Here is a 14,511-nt window from a genome sequence, read left to right on the forward strand (position 1 = left end):
CCACATGGTTCCCGTACAGAAGCTGCTCCAGGATCGCCGTTTTCCCGACGGAGGCCTGGCCGCACACCACCACCTTGCAGCTCTTCCCCATGCTGCCTCACCGAGGGGCCGCGGCGGGAACCCGCCTGCGAAGCACGGCCGTCAGAGGGGAGGGCCGCGGGCCGCGGGCGCCGCCGGTGCCCGAACCGCGGCCGGGGCCGGGGCCGGGGCCAAGGCCCGCGGGGCCGCCGGAGGCCCGGGACGCGGGCGGGGGACGCGGCTGTGCCCACGGCCGGCCCAGGCCTCAGAGGCGGGGCGGACCGGAGGGCGGCCTGCGGAACCGCCCGGGGCAGCGCTGCGGCCGGGCCGGGGGGGCCTCACCTGCACCGCGGCGGCGGCGGCGGAAGGGGCGAGGCGAGGCGAGGCGAGGCCCGGCGGGGCCACAGCGCCCTCTGCGGGCGGGCGGACCGGGGCCGGCCGGGACCCCCGGGCCGCGGTGACGGCGGGTGAGGGGCCCCGCCCCGGTACCCGGTACCCGGTACCCGGTGCCCGGTGCCCCCGCCAGCGGCCCCATGGCGGGCGGACCGCGGGGCGGCCCCGCCCCGGCCGAGCGCCGCTCTGGCCGGCCCGCACGCCTCCGTCGGTGTCAGCGGAAGCCCCGCCCCTTCCGGCGCTGTCCCCGCTCCAGTCCCCAGCCCGGCCCGGCGGTAAGATGGCGGCGGCGGCGGAGTGCGATGTGATCATGGCGGCGCCCGAGGGACCCGGCGAGCCCGAGAGCGAGGAGGAGACGCGGAGGTAGGGCGGTTGCCGCGGTCCGGCCTCGCCCCGCCGGGCGGGAGAGGGGCGGCCGGTGTCCCCGCCGGCGGGCGGGGCGGGGCCGGGGCCCGGCGGGCGGGTGAGCCTACGGGAGCCGGGGGCGGCCCCGGGCGGGAGGGGGCCGGAGCGGCAGGTCCCGGCACCTCGGCGCGGGGGAGCCGCAGGGGCTCGGCCGGGCTTTCCCGGGCGGGTCAGCGGCGGGGGCGGGCAGGGCCGGCGCGGCGGGCTGCGGGAGCTGTGCGGGGGCAGGCCTGAGGGGCGGCGGGCAGGGCAGGGCGCGCTGCCGGGGGTCTCGGCAGGTCCCTGCCGGGGCGGGCCCCGGGGGCAAAGGCCTTTCTCTAGGGCCAGCCTGGTCCCGCAGGGAGGCGCCGGCTGCTCCCGCCCGGGGCTCCGCAGCGAGGGCCCGCAGTCCCGCCCCGGGCCCTGCCGTGCCACATGCGGTGCCGGGCTGCGCTTTATTTTGGGCCGCCTTGGCTGCGTGTCCCATGTGAGATCTCATGGCCTCCGTGTGCCCCAGGATTAGAACATACACCCTGTAGTGGAGTCAGGCTGTCTTCAGTCGACTGGAGTGTGAGTGTCCTAGAAATAGAAATAACATCCTTTCTGCCTGGAGGCCACACGGGCTGTTTTCGGAAGAGGGCTTTCTCCCGTCACTGAGGACGAGGAGGAAAGGATTAAGCTGTGGTGTGGACGGGAAGCTTCGAACTCATAGATTTGAGTGTTCTTCGCTTCTTCATCATACCCAATTCCCTTGTCCCTAGTACCATTTGAAGCCTACCCGCAGCAATTTTTACTCTGTCCTGCCTTGCTGTGGATAATGGGAAAAACGTCAGCTGGGGGCGTATGTTTGGGCAGAGTCCTGCTGTGAAAATGTTAGTGTAATTAGAGCTTCTTCAAATTTCAGTAACTAGTTTATTTCTAAAGTGGTCTGGTGCACCTTGCCCCGCGGAGCAGATGGTGTCGTCTAAGGCTGGGGGTGGTGGGAATCCCAACCTTTCTTGGACATTTTCTTCTCAAGAGCCAGCGAGCTGGTTCCCAGCAGCAGCCGAGCGTTGCAGCCTCTGCAGGCAGTGAGGTGGGAAGGTCCAATGTCTGGGAAACTCCGCTGGTTCTGCAGCATCTAACGCTGGCAGTTGGTTATCTCCTGGGGAACTGGGGAGGAGAGAACTATTTCTGTAGAAGGTGAGGCAATTGCTCTAGAAAATTATTAAGTGGATGGAATTAAAAGGAGGAAACAAAACTGAAAGTGGCCTCTGAGGAATAGTATTTTTGAAATAATATTGATGGCCTGAGGTGTTTTGTGCTGCTTATTTACTGTCAGAAATTGAAGGCTTAAGGAGCCGTGCTGGGAAGGAGCTGGCTTCCTGGTGATGTCATCCTAAGGAGTTAAATTAGATGTTGTGTATAGAACACCGACAAATTGCATGGCCTGTAAAGTTGGGAAAGCCCTGTTTATGGGTAAGTCATTCCTTCCCCCGGGCTAATTAAATGTGGTGGTTGAAATGTTAAAAATATCCAAATGTAAATACCATGCTGAAGGCGCAGTCATCTTCTTATAGTGACCTCTAACGTTACCCTTCCTTCCTCCTTCCCAAGTTTCATTGCAGAAGCGATGGGCGCAGGAAGCCAGTCGTGAATAGGATGATCTTGGGGAAGGCTGAGCAGGTGGAGAAATAGAAGAATTTGTGGGCAGTGTTTGGTCCTCGCCCTGCTCTGAGGGGAAGGCTCAGCTGTGAAGAACAGAGGCAGTCTCACGCGTCTGGGTTTTTCTTGGTGTCATAAGGCCGGTGCTGTAGTTCAGAGTTATTACCATGAAGTTCTTTTGTAGGTGATTTTAAAATATTTCCTTTTTTTGTTGTTGTTGGGATATTATTTCCTTATCTTGCTAAAAGAGAAATGTGTGGGTAGGAGATGATTATTCCACTTCCAGTTATTCTTTTTGGCTGCTCAGAGAGTGCAGGCCTTACCCACTCCTGCCTTTCTGCCAGGTGGGGCAGATTTTCTTGGGGTCCTGCGCGTTAACCTCTTCTCTGCTTTGGCCCTTCCTGGCTTGCGTAAGTTGCTTAACTTCTGTGGCTCAATTGACCCCTGTAAATTAGGGCGATAGTCACTGTATTAGGGAGAGTATTTGGAGGTTTAATTCGGTGTCTAATGTTTGTAAAACATCTTGAACCGCGTAAGGGCTATGTAGGCACTCGGCATTAATGGGCACACACAGACGCACACTTGGATCTGATTTAGTACAGCCTTTATGATGTGTCTGAGCTAGCTTCTATAAAAAACCAGCAAAAATAAGTGAAGACCTTTTCTGAATCAGCTAAGTCAGCATCAAGGGTTTCCATGTTCTGTGCTTCTGTTTAGGAATTACAGTAAGACAAGATAGAGATACTTTGCTTAAGGACTCACCTTTGTCTGAATGCGTGATTCTGTTCTCTGTGGCTTAATAAAAATCAGGGAATTAGCAAAAGTGGAGATCTGTATTTCAGAATGATTGTAACTAGCGCACCAAAGCAGCTGGAAACATGCCAAATGGCTCACTCACAGGTTGGTTAAGGCACAGGAAGAGTGTGGTCACAGGATAATTATTGTCTGCTGCTGCATAAATTGTGGGGGTCCTTATGGAAAAGGGTTGATGTAATTGCATTAATTTTATCTGCTGAGTAGTGGTGCTCTTAGTGCCAGCTCCTCTGCTGGGGAGCAGCTGATGAGCAGGGGTTGAGTTGTGGTGCGGCCAGAGACTGGTCCACCCCCAAAAAGTAGCTTTTTTAAGTTTTTAGTTAATTTTAAAGGTTTCTAACGGAAGGGAACAGTTTTTCCCTGGGCCCAGCTGGTCTGCGAGCCTGGGGTCGCTGGAGTTTTGCCAGGGAGAATTTCCTTGTCATCTTCCTGGCAGCTCTAGATTCTGTCTGATGTGCGTGCTTGAGGCTGGATCTTTCTCGTCATTCTTCAGCACCGGAGGATGTGGCAGCCTCTTGAAAAGAAGTATCTCAAATCTTTTGGAAAATATCATTATGAAATGATCTGCACAGACTGTTGCTTTTACAGCGCTTTTGCTGCAGACTTCACATGCGTTGGTGCCTCAGTAGGAAATCGTAGTTAACCTTAGTAAAGCAATGAACGTGAAATTTGCCACACAAAGTAAATTGTGCAGAAGTCATGAAGGTTTCAGACCTTGCCTGACTTTGGGTCGCTAATTAGTTTGACAGATGTTGCCTGGAGGTTGTCAGGTGTTGGTGAGTAGCAGGAATCTTTCCACTGCTATTTTGCATGAAAGGAGTTGCGTCTTGGTCAGGCTCCTCGGGAATAAATGTCGTTACTTGACTGCTGTCACGGGGAGTGCTGGCAGGAGCGGGGTGAGTTGGCACCGCGGGTGAGCTTTGTCAGGGCATAGCCTGAAGAAGGTTCCACTCTTCCTGTTCCGCTTTCAAATGGGCACTTGAGTTTTGCAGGCTGTAAATCCAGCCTATTTTACTAATATGTAATTACTTTATGATCTTATGATAATGCACGGAGCAGCAGAAGCTGCTTGCGTAGTTGTTTGCTCTCCCATACGTTTGCAGAGTATTTGAGTACTCTGAATTAGGTAGTTGCTTTATACAGTATGAAAGATGGTCAGTACCTACAGTTCCAGCTGCCTTCTTTAACATGAGACACGCTTTCCTAGGGTGAATCATGTTGTAGATGCAGTCGTTTAACCACGTAGTTCTTACAGCTGGCTGGCTTCCTTCATTTAGGCCTCTGTGGAAAAAGCAGTCTCTAGCTGGTTCTAGACCTTTCCGTGGGTTCTCGTGACAGCTATGATGTGACCGTGCCAGAAATGATCGCGCCATTACTATGGATTAGGTTAATGCCGAGCTCTGCAAGTGAGGTGTGTTCCTTCACCGCGCAATTCAAGTTCGGGGCTTGTCTGGCTGTTTTCACTTACAGCTGCAGGGAGAGGTTTGGTTCATTTCTTTGATTTCTTGTGGTGTATTTTGGTTCTTGTGGCGCTTGGTCTTCCACGTTTGAGTTTGTCCTCGGGTATTGGGAATGTTCTGGGGTGCGTGCAGGGGATAGCGTGGGGGTTTTGTGCACCTTCTGTATTAAATGTCAGTTACGTTGCTGTTGTCTGCTCCTGTGGGAGACTTGGGGCAGACCTTTGCTCTTATGTTTCAGTTGCAGAGTCTTAAGACTATCCATGCAGACACTTGCGTGCACAGACTCAGTATTTCCCTGGTTTGGGGCATGCTGTGAGTAAATGGCGCTTTCATTTCTCTCTCTCGGCTAGTAGTAAACCCATCCTTGTTCAGTGGGGGGTGCTGATGTGCAGAGAAATGTGTTGCGTGGTGTGCTGGTCTGCTCTGTGTTCAGTTTGGCCTCTGCTGCAATAGGGTCAGCATCACGCTGCCCAGCTGCAGAGGGGGATCACAGTATATGTTATATATGATTTTGTGGGGGTTTCTGCACCAGAGACAGAAAACAGAAACACTACTGATGGGAGATCGTATATCGAGAGAGAGAGAGGTACATATTCCCTTCGCTCTAAATCCTCACGCCGAGTGTAAAACCTAACCTGGAGGCAGGGTCTCTAAAGCGTACAGGGAAGTGTAACCTGAATATCTGTGTGGTGTCTGTGGTGTTTGGCTTCTCTTCTGAGTCCTGAAAGAAGGGAGGGGAGAGTATAGTATGTCCAGTGGCAAATATGACAGCTAATTTTAAGCTCTAGACATCTGCCCGCTGTAAACTGTATTGAGATCACCAAACTTATTTTACCCAAGCAGCTGAGTAACATCTGACAGCTGAGAATCTGGACTGGATTTCAACCAAAAAAAATGCCGGGTAAAGGCATTGTATCCCATTAAAGAAAAAGCCTCTGCATGAATCGCTTGGCAAAGGCAGGTGTGTCCCTCTTGCCAGAGCATCCCAAAAAAGGCTCCTTGGCCAGGGCAGGATTTTGGAGCTGCCTTTAAATCCTAGATTATTTTTTTTTGTCACTGTTTCGTAATGGAGGCAGGAAATGAAGTAGGAGTGAGGGTCGAGAGAGCAAGTCTGCCACCTGCTTACACGCTGAATTTCTGTAGCTGGGTAGTATTGCTTTGCGTGCATGTACCTGTGTGCGCAGGGTCTGTGCCAGCACCCCCAGATCTAGGAGCTGCTCTTCCTACCGAGCCCAGAAGTTTTTGACGACTTAGAGAATGAGGTGTGCTGCAAGGTAGGTCTGCATATGCCACGTTAGGAGCTGGAGTAGGAGGGGTGGAAACCACGATCGGTGCTCGAGCGGGGGCAGCGTGTGGAGGCTCTGAGGAGGCAGAAGCTGTTAGGCAAACGTGGGATTGTGTCACTGGTGCGCGGGATGGCTGCTTCTCATAGCTCTTCTGTTCTGGGAACGAGCAGGGGCTGAGCTTTCAGCAGGGCACGGGGAATAGAGGGAGCCTTGTGATGGTTCCTTCTCCCACCAGGCAGGAGCGAGCGCCGCATGCTGCATCCCCGGAGCCTCCGGGTGTGCGAGGGGAGCGTCAGAACACGTGGTGGCAGGTCCTCCAGGGTGACAGGGGCCGGAGCACTGCAAGAATTAGGGGTCCTGACAAATGTTATAAAAGAGAAATGAAATGGACTAGCTCGCAGGGAGAGAGTTACTCAAACAGTCCCCTCCTTGTCAGCCCGTGGTGCACGCAAGCAATGAAAGGCAAGCTTCTTCCCGAGGTCCTTGGTGCGACTCTTCCCCGTCTTCTGCGTCCAGCGTGGAGAGGCCCTGAGAAGACACTAACCTCCCCTCACAAAGCAATCCATTCAGCCTGCATCGTATTTTTAGCAAAGCACGATTCTTCTTCAGTTTCAAAAGTAGCAAGTGGGGAATGCAGCCTACATCAGTGCGAGATGCAGAATGATCTCATTCAGGCTGCAGCATCTGTTTGGATTGAAACAATTACCAGTGATATCAGGAGATCTGCATTTTTTCTTGTTATAGCCAGAGACCGTGGTAAACAAGAACTATTTTCTCTGTGTGCTTTCTATGTCAGTGGAGCACAACTGGGGAGAGATGCTTCTGTTCTGTGTCTGGGACCTCAGACCGCAAGCCTCGCCTTTCCAGCAACTCTCTTTGCCTTCGTGCTTTGGAGGCAATTTGTTTTTCTTTCACAACCTTGTTTCATCGTTAAGCTTTAAGCCATGTGAGCAGTAGAAATACCTGTGTACTTCCTTTCTGCTAGTGTTATCTGAGGCGCTGTGACTTGATATATCAATCTGTGTTAAAGCGCATGCTTAAAAGGAAAATAGACCAATAAAAAGGTAGAAAAACAGTAATTCTTGCATTCGCCTGTTTTCTCTAGCATCTCAGAATACCAATGCTTTGTGAAAGTTGGTTTTGCCATGCATTTGCTTTCTTTCTCCCCTTGTCCCAGCTCTTCCCAGCAGTTTGTTGGCAGCCTGGGTGTTCTGGCACCCAGCCCTTTAGCTGTATCTGTTAGGCAACGCTTCCTCCTAACACGACAGGTAAAATTGCTAAAAGACTTGTGAATCAGGGACTGGTATGCTAAGGGAGTTACAGCGGTGGCTCAGGGAGATGAGTTCTGCCATTAATACCGTTCACCCTTTTATTTTGACTATACAACAGGAGCTCCTGAGAGAAGGTACTTTAGTAGGATCTGTGATGTTCTTTTCCATTTATGATTGCAGAAGCGAGAATAAAGTTTTGGTTAAACTACTTACTGCCAAGGTTCTAGAAGTGCGGAATTGCTGATTATTTTTTTGGCTGTATTTTGAATGTTTGATCTGTAATATTCAAAAAAGGTGGTTGTGTTTGGACACATTTTTAATCATGCAAGGTATGAGTCCTGCCGCTTGTGGTACAGATCCATCCAACAGGCACCTAATCATTTCTAGATCTTGTGGCCCTAGGGAAGGAGGAGCGCGGAGGGGAGCTGTACGGCTGCTCGGGATCTGGCAGCGTGCTGGCTCCTGAGGAAGAGCAAGGCAGCGAACGAGCACCTTCCTTGGGCGAGGTGGTGGGGAGGCTGGGACGGAGGAGGTACGGCAGTTCCCCATCTCAGGCGGGCGAGTTCATCGTTTGCTGGAATGGGAGCGGGTGCAGCGGGGACGAACTCAGCCCAGGAGCCGTGACAAGACCCTTCCGAGGCAGTGGGGTGCATGCGCTAAACTGTTTCTTTGCCACCCTGTTACTTATTCATTTTATTTCAAATAAATACAGCAACGTGGTTGTGTGTTCTTTCCATTGCTTGACTTCAGCAGAGTTACGGCAGGGGTGCGTCTGGTCCGTTGCCGGAGCGTAGCTGATAGCAAAAGTTCAAAATGAAAGTGAAGAGCGCACGCTTCAGCTGCGGCCCGCGGGCCCTCGGCGCGGCAGCTCCCTGTGTCTATTGTTTTGCCAGCTGGCAAAACTGTGATGGTTCAGTGAAAACAACCCTTTGCATGAGGCGGTTGTGTGGGAATGGCCAATGGCAAGCCTGGCTGAGGTTAAAAACATGTGAACTTGTTTCAACACAATTCGCTCTGTTCTTTCTCTAGTAGGCTTGCTGAACATTGCTCTCGTTCACTGGTGGGGTCCCTCCTCCTCGTTTCGGCCCCTGCGCTGCCTTTGCCGAGACGTGCCCTGGAGCGCCGGGGGCTCTGCCAGCGCTCCCCCTCGGCGAGGACGCTGCGGCTTGAGCTCCGTCTGCCCTGGGTTGGCAGCTTCCAGTAGATAAATGCATTTCTCGCATACGGATCTGATCTCTAGGTACTTCCAAAATAAAAATGCGAAGCGGTGGTCAACTCTTACCGAATCTGCTCTGCACCCTCAGGTCTGGGATTTGGCAGCTTGCTAAAATGCAGGACTAGTCAGCAGTCTTCCTTTCGATTTTTATTTTATATACTGAAAGAGGCTTCTCGCTATGGTACGTTCTAATGTACGTCTTCTGCAGTAACAGCCCCTTTTCCACTCTTTGAATGTGTCGTAGCTCCGGCCTTCAGTGAAGACAGTCAGCTTCTGTCCTGTTAGGTTTATTAAGAATGTGATTTGTGAAAGACAAAAGTCTTTGCTTCCTTTGGGCAGAGCCCAGTCCTGAAACACACCCAAAGCTGCATCTAATTTTTGAGAATTTTGTAAAGGTGTACAGAAATATAGAAACGGAACACTTGCATTATACTTTCTGCGATAGATGAGCCTAAATTTTTAAAGGAAAGTATTATCTCTGTGTTTATAGTACCTGGTAACTGAAGACTGGCTCTGACTCAGGCCTTTGACCGTTACAGTAGTGTTGACAGATACAGAAATAAAGCCCCTCAGCCCTGAGAGCAGTTGAACACAGCTCATGCTTCCTCTGGAGTTGGATGGAGGTTTTTGTATGTGAAAAGTCCTGTGACTCTTCACTCCCCAGTCCTGTGTTCTCTGATTTGGCTTGCTTTTATTTACTTTGGGTTTCCCTGTAAATAGCTTTCCTGCAGCAAGTGGTGCAAAGAGACGCCTTCACTTCTGGAACCTTCTTTCAAGAAAATGCTGAAGCCCAGCATTCCAGCGCAGCCCGGAACTGCTCTGTGTTGGAGCCCGCAAGTGCAACTCCTCTGGCAGCCTGGGGGTCACCCAGCTCTTCTAGCTTCCTCGGCTTCTGCTCCATTGCTTCAGCAAAGGCTACGTTCAGATCAGGTGGTGGTCACCCAAGAGGAATAAGATAACCTGTAATAATCTGCTTCAGCTGCACTGCTTGCGATACGGTTGTTTCCCCTGGGCGGGTGGTCCCTGCGGCTGGGCTGCTCGAGCGGAGGATTGCTAGTTGTTGGAGGAGAGAGTCGCTGGGGCTCGTAGATGTGCCGGCCGTGTCCTCGGTGGGACATGAAGGATGAAGTCTGAGCTGGTCTTTGTTCTGATGGTTAGAATTTGCCTTTGTCTGAGGCCAGAGTTCTGGTTGTGCAAGTGCTTTGGAGAGTGGACAAGCAGTGTCTGTCGCTCTGGCTGCAGCGGTGAAGTCCCGAGAGCACAATGCAAGTCTTGACTGCTGTATCTTAGAGCGGGGCGATGCTTCTTTAGAGCTGGCCTCATAGTTTTCACATGTTAAACAGTCTAGGAGGGGAAGCAAGTGAATTAAATCACTGAATTTAATTCAGTGAAGTTGAATTCAACTCCGACACCACGGTACAATTTCCTTCTTGGACTGCTTATCTAAAATGGTGAAGGTAGATGGGAGAAGAGAGAGGAGGGTTTAATTTCCTTCAGGGGAAACTTTGCTTCCAAGAGTTTAAGGGATGCTGCTTTAAACCATATGTTGTGTGTTTTTAAATGTCCTAAACTGTCTCTGCAAATGCTTGCTCTTGAGTGTGAGGACTATTTCTGGACCTGTTGCCAAGGCAGTGCCAAGCTTCTACTTGAGGCTTGCACCCTTATTTCTCCTCAATTTAGCTGCCTTTTGAATGTAGAAATTGTTCTTGGCCCTGTTTCTTAAGTATGTGGGACTACTTCGGAAAGATAGGCAGCACTCTGTTTCTTGCCCTCAGTGAGTGCGGAGGTTGTGCAGCCCCGCACCGGCGCAGGCTGGCTTGAGTAGCCATGAGCGGCTGAGCTTTGCTGGGCTCGAGAAGCCAGCGCATCTGAGACTGAAGGGAGGGCTCTCAAAGGCGGCGTTAGTCTGCTATTGCATTCCCGTAATGTTCGGCTGGGTGCTGTCCCTGAGTATCCCTGTTCACGGCCCTGGTAAAGTGTCGAAGTACCTGAGAGCCAGCAGGACGTGAGGTGTGCTGTTTTCTCATGGACCATGTAGGCAGAGGAAATCTCACAGCAACCAGCTGCAAGCATTTTGGAGCACTGAAGAGTTATACTGCGATCGCTTGGGGATCAAATGCTCGGTCGTGGTCAGAATCTGCTCTGATGCTCAGTTCCTCTTAAAATGTGGTGTTTTGCTTCCTTTCAGAGAAGCAGAATCATTCAAGGAACAAGGAAACGCGTACTATGCCAAGAAAGACTACAACGAAGCGTACAACTATTACACAAAAGCCATAGGTGAGAACAGTTGATGATAATATTTGCTGAATACTGTGTCTAAAAATCAAAGCTGGTTATTGATGTAAAATACAGCAGAAGGGTTTCTAGCAGCACACGCTGGATGAAAACTTCTTGCCTGCTTTAATTACCTTGCGGAATTTCACCAGATTGATAACACAAGTCCGTGCCAATGTGGGTGATTGCCGCAGTTCTTTGTTTCTCCTTCAGCCAAGATATTCTTAACATGAAGCCAGTCCAGCTTTCCCTCTAATGCAGGGTCAGCAGTGTGCCAGCCTGAACACCACAGACTTTTGTTCTATATGAGTTTATTCCTGTGGATAGTGTGGGGAGCAATAGCTTTATGACTTGCTATCAAAACGGCTGCTTGACCATCGTGCGTCATCTTAAGCCACTCAGGTGGCGTTATAAATTGGGAGGGAATGTGATTTTTGAACCCAACTGTGGCTTTTTAATGTGTTCCACAAGTTGAGTCACTGCTGGCGTTACACTAACAGTGAGTGCTCTTGCATCTTCTCCAGATACCTGTCCTAATAATGCCAGTTATTATGGTAACAGAGCTGCCACACTCATGATGTTGGGGAAGTTCCGAGAAGCACTGGGAGATGCTCAGCAGTCTGTCAGATTGGATGATAGCTTTGTAAGGGTACGTGGAAAACTTCGTACTTGTTATTGACGTCTCAATACCCTTGTCTCCACCTGCGGCAGCTCTTGCAACTCCCTTATAACTGTCTTCTCAGGGCCATCTACGGGAAGGGAAGTGCCATCTTTCCCTAGGGAATGCCATGGCTGCCAGCCGCTGCTTTCAACGAGTTTTAGAACTGGATCATAAGAATACCCAGGCACAGCAAGAGGTAAGAGGTTCTTAAAACTTAAATATTCCCAGTAGATGAGGCTATCAAAAGGAACGGATTGAACCGGTAAGCCTTTCACCTTGAATTTGCAAGGTGGAATCACAGTCATTATTAGTAATAACTGTTTGCATGCTGTGAGGTAATGGGGAAAAAAGGAGATGCTGTCAAAGTCTCTATATCTGGTTTTCAGTAGACCGCCAAGTCGCATAGTTACTGTTGTGTGTGATTGTCCCTCCTTAGCAGAAAGGCACGGAGGCTAAGCTGGTGTTTCACCCAGCACTCCAGAGGAGGAATGGTGAGCGGTGGTAAGGGAGCACGGAAATGGGTGGTGCAGCATGTAGAAGGCTGCTGCCACTTCTGTATCTCGTTCACAGGGGGACGTTTTCCTGGGCTACCAGTTAGGTCACTTGATTTCGAACTGGTTTTAATGCTGGCAAAAGTATTCCTGTAATCTGCATTATTGTTCCACAGCCTGCAGTAGTTTTTGCTCTGACACTTTAGGGACTGGCTGCTTAGATGCTGCTTGATGGCGTTTCAGAGCAGCGACTGTCCTGCAACACTTGCTGTGTTCTCCTGTCTTTCAGCTGAAGAACGCCAGTACCGTGCTTGAGTATGAAAAAATAGCTGAAGTAGATTTTGAGAAACGGGATTTCAGGAAGGTAAGATGACCTTGATTGTTTCCCGTAGCATTATGAACAGACATGTTTTACCTGGCCAGTTCAGCCCCGTGCGTGTCCAATTTCCCTGCCGAACATTAGCTGTGTCCTGATGGCAGGTGCTGTACAACATACTTTTGCTATTGAAGCCAGGCCGTGTTGTGAACTGTAACCGTTGTGAAAACGGCAGAGCTCATGCTCTCTTAGCGCTGAAGGAATGAAAAGTGAAGAGGGCGACTGGCTCAGGCTGAATGTCCTCTATTACTGTTTGCTTTGCAGGGTGAGTGGAACCATGAATGAGCTGTTTGATACAGATTTTGTCAGCAGCAGCATTCGATCACGCTTTGCTCCTAAAATGCAAATCCAGGATTCTTCTTTCTCAACTCTTTAATTTAAAAAAAAAAAAAAAAAAAGGCAGCCTATCTGCCAGTGTTATAGCGAGGGTGATTGAAGGAGGAATGCAGATCTGCGTGGGGCATTCCCCGTTACTGTTTCCAAACCTTTCTTCCCAAGGGCTGTGACAGGATGCAGCTGGTGCTGACCTGATATAACGAAACGACAGCATGAAATCTGAAAGGCACCGGTCACTTCTCATGCAACTGTTTCTGTTCAGTGGGTGCATGTAAGGCCCAAGTTTGGCCCAGAAAGGAGATTGTCAACACTCTTAGGCTAAGCTCAAGATTTTGGAAGGGTGAATCCCAGCTTTGCATCACCTGGTCATGAAGAGCAAATGGGATGTACGGTCAATCTGGATTTCCTGTGTAGGAATTGCCCTGCCTGTGTTGCATGTTCTGGGCTTTTGCATCTGTCCCGTCACTTCTCCTGTCTCACTTCGCTGCGGAGGCTTGCATGAAATGTGATCTTTGTTTCTGGAGAGCTGCTCTGGCTCCTTCCTCACCCAGAAGCCGTTGGCTTCTCAGTCTGGAGCACAGTGCTTCCCACAGCGGGCACTCGTGATGTCACGGGCCGGGGAGGCAGAGGAACCTTGGTGGAACAATGACCCTGTTCTCGTGCAGATGTCCCCACCAGAGAGGCAGAGCTGGAAAGGACCTATTAGATCACCCTGCCCATTGCAGTCAGAGCAGTGTAAGATCAGTCCCTGCACTGTACTTTTTTGTGTTTTGTCCGGTCCAAACGGTCTCAATCTATTGAATTTCTGTCCTTCCCACACATCTTTATAAAGCAGGAGACAGGGGCAGAATTGTCCTCCTTGGCTTTTTCTTTAGGGCCTACAATTTCAGAAGAGTTAAAGGGATGGACCTTCTCTAGGTGTCCCTTGAGTCTTCTGTGCAGTGCTGTGTTGCAGTAACGTGGCAGGTGCCACAGACCTTTGTACACAAAGCCCTTTAAAAGACAAAAAACCTGCACATGAGGAAAATTTTCTAATGAACTATGTCTCCAGCAGCAGAGGAAGCAGGTGTCTGCACGCTTATCTTCCTGTTCAAAGACAAATATGAAATCTCGAGCGTGGTAATGGTGCAGCCTTTCAGACTAGGCCTTTGGCTGTTTGCTTTGCTCACGTTTGTGTTTTTTCTCACACCAGGTCGTATTTTGCATGGATCGCGCTTTGGAGTTTGCTCCTGCTTGTCACCGATTCAAAATCCTCAAGGCTGAATGTTTAGCATTACTGGGTCGCTACCCAGAAGCGCAGTCTGTAGCAAGGTGAGCATCTTAAGGTCTAGAGTTTGAGTCGCCGCTGGTGGTGTGTCCTGGCTGCTGCTTGTTTTCCACAGCCCGAAAGGAATAAGGGGAATATAAAAAAGAAATAGTCCTTAATGCAAATTGTGATGAGGAAGAGTGCATGAATTTATCCCCTTTAAAGTTAATCTTACTGGGAAACCGTATTTAGACTCAGTTAGTAAGCAGCAGTCTTGCTTGAGCAAGTTCCCGTACTTTTTGCACATCTGTACCACAGACTTGCTGAAATAGCTAAATATCTCAGTGGGGGAAGAGTGCTTTTGGAGATGAGAAGGAAACTGGAATAGGGAAGCATTTCATTTTTTTAATGTGTCTCTTACAGTGACATCTTACGAATGGACTCAACAAACGCAGACGCTCTCTATGTCCGTGGTCTCTGCCTTTATTATGCGGACTGTATTGAGAAGGCAGTGCAATTCTTTGTCCAAGCGCTCAGGATGGCTCCTGATCACGAGAAAGCATGTCTGGCCTGCCGTGTAAGTTGTGGATACTGGGGATGGGACTACAAAATTACCAGGATTTATTTTTTTTTAACCAAACA

At 50.5% G+C, this 14,511-nt stretch overlaps 1 protein-coding gene across 1 annotated transcript in view; it reads left to right on the forward strand.

Annotated features, from left to right (window-relative positions):
• The window catches only part of DNAJC7 (DnaJ heat shock protein family (Hsp40) member C7), a 26,034-nt gene continuing 11,523 nt past the window's right edge, over positions 1–14,511 (forward strand). Inside the window, exons 1-7 of the mRNA XM_087770213.1 lie at positions 1–774; positions 10,674–10,762; positions 11,284–11,408; positions 11,503–11,616; positions 12,201–12,275; positions 13,816–13,934; positions 14,293–14,446. Coding sequence (XP_087626339.1) covers positions 5–774; positions 10,674–10,762; positions 11,284–11,408; positions 11,503–11,616; positions 12,201–12,275; positions 13,816–13,934; positions 14,293–14,446 — 1,446 coding nt within the window. The 5' untranslated portion in view covers positions 1–4. The remainder of the gene's footprint in view (positions 775–10,673; positions 10,763–11,283; positions 11,409–11,502; positions 11,617–12,200; positions 12,276–13,815; positions 13,935–14,292; positions 14,447–14,511) is intronic.

Source organism: Nipponia nippon, unplaced genomic scaffold, assembly GCF_047370975.1.
Source record: "Nipponia nippon isolate SJK-2023a ecotype South Korea unplaced genomic scaffold, ASM4737097v1 scaffold_32, whole genome shotgun sequence".
Taxonomy (NCBI): domain Eukaryota; kingdom Metazoa; phylum Chordata; class Aves; order Pelecaniformes; family Threskiornithidae; genus Nipponia; species Nipponia nippon.